General features: G+C 37.3%; 1 protein-coding gene across 1 annotated transcript; it reads right to left on the minus strand.

Annotated features, from left to right (window-relative positions):
- Positions 1 to 5,381: 5,381 nt before the first annotated feature.
- On the minus strand, positions 5,382 to 6,768 carry LOC133830914 (uncharacterized). The gene is made up of 2 exons (XM_062261031.1): positions 6,350 to 6,768; positions 5,382 to 6,063 (listed from the first exon to the last, which is right to left on the minus strand). The coding sequence occupies exons 1-2, from the start codon at positions 6,584 to 6,586 to the stop codon at positions 5,878 to 5,880; spliced, it is 423 nt and encodes a 140-aa protein (XP_062117015.1). The 5' UTR covers positions 6,587 to 6,768; the 3' UTR covers positions 5,382 to 5,877.
- Positions 6,769 to 7,723: the final 955 nt, after the last annotated feature.

A 7,723-nucleotide genomic window follows, 5' to 3' on the forward strand; every position in this document is an offset into this window, starting at 1 on the left:
CATTCCAGGGCTTGTACAGCAAATCTCATTCATCCATCTATCTTCAATTATCAATTTACATTCCTCCTTTTCACACCATGCTTCCTCAAAATGAAAATGTGAATGCTTCCTCTGTTTGTCCTGGCCAGTACAAATCTCCTTCCCAAATGACACCACCATAGTTTTATGATCAAAACACCACCAATATAAATATTGGATCTGAAATTCTGGAAAAACATCAACCCAATCCATGTTACCCAACATTCTATCTAATTTTTCCATGACAAAATTTTCCTTGTGACCATTACACCAGGTAAAAGTCATCTTATCCTTAGTAATATCTTCTAAAGCACAATAATCCATCGATCTTTGAAACCTTCCCATGGAAGCATCCCCGCACAAATTCACTAATTCTTCATAATAATTCCCACGTATGAATTCTCTGAGAAGCCTCTAGATTTCCATAAACACCACTAAAATGAAAGCAACCAACATCCTCATCAACCATATCAGTATCAATATGAAAATGAGAAAAATAATTTATACAAACAACAAGAGGTTCATTCCACAATATTACAAGACCCCCACTCAAACCAACTCTATCCACTGCATAAAATCTATCATACCCACTTTTACCAACAAACTCCTCCACCTGCTTTCTTGTCAATTTACTTTCTTATAAGAACACCACGTCTGGTTTAAGCACCTCCTAATGGGATTTCAGAGCAGAGAATGTACAAGGATTTCCCAGACCTTGTACATTCAAACATAATATTTTCATTGGAATCGGCGGCCTTACTCCACAAGGCCCGTCGCTTTCGAGTCTTCAAAAGAAGAAGATATATCTGAAACATTAGAAATACCCTTCTCTTGCACTACACCACCAATGCATGTACCTATGTACTTACCAGAATTATTATAAACCTCATCGTAATCTCCAGTGCTAGACGTCTTTGAATTGCCAGAACCATAATTCCTCGCTCCCTTCTGTCGTGCTTTCTCTTTGATTGAATCTCTCTGATACGAACCACACCAACATTGTGATGAAACCCGACACCAAATATGGCACAGCCACCAAGAACACACGAAATTGGGGATGAAGAACCGCGACCCTATGCTTAGCAAAGCACGAACCTTGGTACGAGGAAGACGCCACAAACGGGGATGGGAATCCGTTTGATAAGTCAGGTTGAACGCCACAAGGAACCCCTTGATAAGTTCAAAAGTTTCTTCAAGAACTCAAGAAGAAAAAAAAAACTCACAATTTTCATTCCACATAATCTGATTTTTCCCAATGTTTTCAAGGCCTAATATAGGCGAAAATTACATCAAGACAAGCCCCTTTGTCTTCCTAAAGCAAAACCGAAATTTAAAAAACAAGCCTTTTGTCTTCCTAATGAAAACCGAAATTAAAGACAAAAAACTCTTGGACTCACACAAGTCAAGTGTTTGACTTTTCACAAAATAAACAAAGACTAAATAAAAAATACAAGATGACAAAATACAATAAGACTCATCAAGCTCCTAAACTGAGTCTTTTGGCTCGCGCCCTCGTCACCAGACCAACTGGAACTAGACTTGGATCTTTAGTCTTGGTATCCTCATCATTCCCCCCCTCTTGAGAAGGATTTGTCCTCAAATCTTCACCTGCATCAAAAGGACTCAAATCAGAAACATTAAAAGTAGCACTAACAGTATACTCACCTGGTAAATCGAGTCTGTAGGCATTGTCATTGATCCTTTCTAGCACTTGAAACGGACCATCTCCTCGAGGTAGCAATTTGGAACGTCTTTGTGCTGGGAATCGCTCTTTCCTCATGTGTACACATACCCAATCACCGGGGTTAAAAACCTACTTGTGACGACCTTTGTGAGCATCAAGTTGGTTAGTGTTTAAAAGAGCCTCCTTAACCTCACTTTTTTTTGCATAAAAATTCTGTTTTCTCTCTAATTTTCCCTCATTGATCGAACTCTTCTCTTTCTTTTCTCGCTCACTTGATTCAACCCTTTTCTCTCTTTGTCTCTCTTTTTTCTCACTCTCATTCATCTTTTCACTCTCCTTCTTTTGCTCACTCAATAATTTTTTATCACTCAATTTTTGCAACCTCACTTGGTCTTCATATACTTGCTTTGGCGTCAATGGCGCTAGAGTGATTGTTCTTTGACGGAACGTGAATGAGTACTTGTTGGTGAAGCCATCATGCTGGACTCGCCGATCAAATAGCCAAGGCCTTCCTAGAAGGAGGTGTCCAGCTTGCATGGGAACCACATCACACAATACCTCATCTTCATACTTGCCAATTCGAAATGAGACCAGTACCTGTTTTGTAACCCTTACTTCACCACTATCATTCAACCATTGCAACTTGTATGGACAAGGATGTTTAAGCGTTGGGAGCCCCAGCTTCTCAACCATGGAAGAACTAGCAACGTTGGTACAACTACCTCCATCAATAATCACACTACATACCTTCTCTTTCACATGACAATGAGTGTGAAAGATGTTCTCCCGCTGCACCTCTTCTTCCTCTTCTTTTGTTTGCAAATTCAAGACTCGTCGTGTGACTAGTGCAAGCATCTCACCAGATTCTGGCCCATACTCTTCATCATCGATAGAAGCATCTTCCAATGGTGGCATGTCAGCAAGATCATCTTCATCTTCAGAATCGAGCTCGCCACTTTCTCGAATCACCATAACTCTCTTGTTTGGACATTGGCTAGCTATGTGTCCTCGCCCCTGACATTTGAAACACTTTATCTCACTAGAACAGGACGAAGTAGGGGATGTTTTACCTTGAGGGGTCGTGGCTGGTTTTGCTGTAAAGGATGAAGTAGGTTGGTCTTCTTCCTTCTTTGGATAGTTTGACCGCCAAGATGTTGCACTTGAATTGTGTGGGCTCGGTCTTGGCTTTGAACTTGTACTACCCCTCTTGAGCTGCCTCTCAACTTTGATTGCCATATGCACCAAATCTTCCAATTCCACATAATGGTGTAGCTCAATTGGATTAGCAATCTCTCGGTTCAACCTATTCAAAAACCTTGCCATGGTTGCCTCCCGATCCTCTTCAACATTGGCTTTAATCATAGCCATCTCGATCTCCTTGTAATACTCATCAACACTTCTGTAGCCCTGACGAAGACCCTGCAACTTAAGGTACAGATCTCGATAATAATGAGGTGGTACAAACCGTCGCCTCATTACCCTCTTCATAGCCTCCCAAGTGTCAATGATGTGATCTCCATTTCGCCTCCTATTGATATACAACTGATCCCACCAAACAATAGCATAATCAGTAAATTCAATGACAGCTAGTTTTACCTTCTTCATGTCAGAGTAGTTGTGACAATCGAAAACCAACTCCATCTTCTTCTCCCACTCAAGGTATGCTTCAGGATCGCTCTTCCCCTGAAATGCTGGAATTCTCATCTTGATATTTCCCAAATAATTATCTACCTGGTTCCTAGCTTCTCTATCCCCGCCATACCTCCTATGGTTACCCGCCGACATCCTATCAAACTCATCATCAGAAATTACCCCTTCCAAATCCCCTTCATTCTCATCCTCCCTTTGGTGCATCCTATTCCTCTGTGGCCTCCGTTGTGTTCCCTCTTCTACCCTATCCAACCTCTCATGTATTTGTTCACACTCCTCCCTCAACATCCTCCTCATCTCCCCCATTAAAGCTTCATTTTGTAGATTTGGAACTGTAGGTGGTGGAGCGTCATTGCCTGCATTTCTTTCTGTATTTTGTGACATGATTGAAAATCTGCAAAAATAAGGTTAGAACAGTTATAGAAAAAGACCTCACCACACTCCCTCACGTGTTTTCACTCAAAAAATGTCACTCAAGTCCACTCGTGTTTCACTCAACTTTGATGGCTTTTACCCTCAAATAAGCTCACACCTCTGCCTTTTTCCACTCGTATTCTTCTTTAAGACCTTTGAAAACTAACGAAACGGTGATATGGAGGTTCAAGCAGCCAATCCTACCAAACAAACCAAACGAAAACCGATGAAAAATTGGTGAAAATTGATGATTTTTTGAACACTTGTGTGGGGTTTTGGAAAAAAGGCCTCTAGACCATAGTGATCAATAATAGAACAAAATTTTTTAAGACAGGTTTCAAGTAGCAAATCAAACCAGAACAAACCAAACGAACATAGAAAAAATGATAAAAAAAATGACGAAAACTGATGATTTTTGGAACACTTGTGTGGGGTTTTGGCAAAAAGGCCTCTAGACCATAAGGAACAAGTTTAGAACAAAAAATTTTTAGAGTTCGGATCCTCTTGGTTTTCTTCTTCTTTCTTTTCTTTCTTTCTTTCTTCTTTTCTTTTCTTTTTTCTTTGATTTCTCAAATGCAGATGCAAGGAACGATTCGAAAGCAAAATGAATCGGTTTTCACAAGAGAAACAATGGAGACTCAAAAAGAAAAGAGAAACAATGCAGATTCGGATTTCACAAAAAGAAAAGAGAAAACCCAACCCACTTTCGGATTTAACACTAAGAATAAGAGAAACTCAATCCCAATTCAGATTTCACAATAAGAACAATAGAAACTCAAACCCAATTTCAGATTTCACAATAAGAATAAGATAACTCAATCCCAATTTCGGATTTCACAATAAGGACAAGATAACTCAATCCCAATTCGGATTTCACAACAAGAACAAGAGAAACCCAAGGCAAAATTCGGATTTCAAAAGAAAAGCAAAAGAAACTCAATGAAAATTCGGATTTCACAATATGAACTAGAAAAAAAAACCAATGCAAATTCAGATTCCACAATTAGAACAAGAGAAACCCAAAACACATTCGGATTTCACAACAAAACAAGAGGAACTCTATGAAAATTCGGTTTTTACCATAAGAACCCTAATTCATGAATTCAGAAACAAAAAGAAAACAAATTAGGGGAAATTTCAGAAACCCTAATTCAATTGCACGATTTTAACAATGAAACAAAAAAAGAGAAACAAGGAAACAAATGAAATAAGGAAATTAACAAGCTTTAGAATAGTTTTCGGATTTCACAAGGAAACAAGGACAAAGAAATCAAAACACGACTAGATGATGATTTTTTTTTTTCTAATATAGAAACACGAATTGAAAGAAAAACACAAAGTAAAGGATAGGCCAAACCGGATGATCCTAAGCTCTGATACCAACTGATACGAACCACACCAACACTGTGATGAAACCCGACACCAAATATGGCACAGCCACCAAGAACACACGAAATTGGGGATGAAGAACCGCGACCCTATGCTTAGCAAAGCACGAACCTTGGTATGAGGAAGACGCCACAAACGAGGATGGGAATCCGTTTGATAAGTCAGGTTGAACACCACAAGGAACCCCTTGATAAGTTCAAAAGTTTCTTCAAGAACTCAAGAAGAAAAAAAAAAACTCACAATTTTCATTCCACATACTCTAATTTTTCCCAATGTTTTCAAGGCCTAATATAGGCGAAAATTACATCAAGACAAGCCCCTTTGTCTTCCTAAAGCAAAACCGAAATTTAAAAAACAAGCCTTTTGTCTTCCTAATGAAAACCGAAATTAAAGACAAAATGACTCTTGGACTCACACAAGTCAAGTGTTTGACTTTTCACAAAATAAACAAAGACTAAATAAAAAATACAAGATGACAAAATACAATAAAACTCATCAAGCTCCTAAACTGAGTCTTTTGGCTCGCGCCCTCGTCACCAGACCAACTGTAACTAGACTTGGATCTTTAGTCTTGGTGTCCTCATCACTCTCTTTCTCCCACTTTTAACATGACCTTCTCTAGAACCCATTCGACCACGACCCACCACAAACTGAGCATCTTGTCCTTCAAAATAAAAATCCTTGCGGAAGTCATTACTCTTCCCATTCTCATCAATCGCAGATTACTTTTTATCACGCAATTCCTCTTGAAAAGCCTCCCTTTCTTCATCTACTAAAGCACTCTTCCCAGTTGTATATCCATTCTCGGCCTCTGAAGCATTACAAGAGTTAACGTGATCTCTTTGTGAATAACGCTTTCGGTCCAATGCCCTTAGTGGCACTACAGCCTTTATCAATTGGGCTGCCCACTGCATTAAATGTTATATAATATTATATTGAGGTTTTGTAAGTCCAAAGCAAATTAAATTAAAAGCAAGTCCTCATTTTAACTGATTTTTTTTTAACATTTTATATTAAAGATTTTTTCTTCTTCCTGTTTCAACTATGAACATAGAACAAAGAATAATTACGCAAGAACAAATAACAAAACAAAGGTAAGAAAATCCTAAACATATATTGTATGAACACTCAATAGAAACCCAAAAAAATAAGTACGAACATTGAATTGAATGGAAAACAAGAAATTTGACTAACAAATTTGATGAAGAGGTTAGACCCGCCATCAGTCGTCCTTGCCATCCATGGCAACCCAACGAACCCATCCCCATATCTGAGCCCTAATATGTAGAAAAATAAAATAGATTTGCAACTGTTCCTTGCCCTCTGTTTATCAAAGTCTATCACCTGTCGTCCAAAGCAAGCCTCACCCATCCCTCGGTTCGCAAAAGTCCGACAACGGTTACCTTCGGCGAGCCTAACCCATCTGTTCATTCACGAGATCTAGCAGCCTTCTGCTTGCCTTCGTGCCGTCACTGAATCAGCCTCCCGCCAACCACCCTTCATGACATATGCAAGCCTCATGTTTGGCAGTTCGAACTTGCTTCACCAGAGAAGAAAAAGAACGGCAAGGGAAAAACAGAGAAAAATATTTTGTTAAGAAAGTAGGGTTTCTGATCAATATATTTAATTCTATTTAATTATTTTTGTTTTTAAAAATTTAAATTAGTTTTTAAATATTAATTTTTTTATTTTAAATAATATTTTTTTGTTTAATGCAACATAAGCATTAATAAAATGATATGGATTGTTAAAAAATGATATGACGACCACATGAACATATTCTAAGGCCATATAATCACTTCGTGATAAAAAATTGATTGAACTGGATGGAAGTCCTATTTTGCAATACTCTAAATAGTTTGGGGGAAATTTTAACCAAACGAAAAAATTAGGGGCACAATAAAGTATATGTCAAAGTTTGGTGGGTAAAAATCATAAATATTGTCTGAATGATTTATAGTGCTGAAAATTAGATTTAAATAGATTATTTTCCACTCGCATAAAAAAATTAATCACGAGTGCAACAACTTTTTTTTAACCTAGTTTTCTACACTATAAATTATTATAACTTTTCTGAAAATTTGTAGGATACTCTAAATAACTACAATATACACAGTCATAAAAAATCGCGCCAAAAATTGTTCACCGGTCGGAAATACACAAGAGCCCCACTGGTGGGGCTCTTTTTGAAGACACTACAACAAATTTTCCCTATATATATTTATTAATTTACATAAACTTATATATAGTATATCATTATAATCATATATATACACACACCATCAATTACAAAATAATTACAACTCTAGCATGAGTGATAAAAAAAATTGCAAGAACTAAATTAGCTCTCGGAGGAGCAAATGAAACTTACTCACACAAGAGTGGAAAAATATACTATTAAAAAAATCATTAGAAACTATATACTTAACGAAAAAATTCTGATTCATTCAGAAACATATATATATATATATTTATATATATATCAACATATATTGAAAACATGCAAATAATTTCATACATCGATCAATATATATATATATAACTACATAGACTGCTCTGATACAAGTT

The sequence above is a fragment of the Humulus lupulus genome, chromosome 4, assembly GCF_963169125.1.
Source record: "Humulus lupulus chromosome 4, drHumLupu1.1, whole genome shotgun sequence".
Classification (NCBI taxonomy): domain Eukaryota; kingdom Viridiplantae; phylum Streptophyta; class Magnoliopsida; order Rosales; family Cannabaceae; genus Humulus; species Humulus lupulus.

Excerpts from the sequence above, each read along its gene's own strand:
- LOC133830914 (XM_062261031.1), bottom strand. The coding sequence starts at position 6,586 with ATGAACAGATGGGTTAGGCTCGCCGAAGGTAACCGTTGTCGGACTTTT. Across the intron at positions 6,064-6,349 it reads CTAACCTCTTCATCAAATTT|TGGGCAGCCCAATTGATAAA; the intron begins GTTAGTCAAATT and ends CATTTAATGCAG.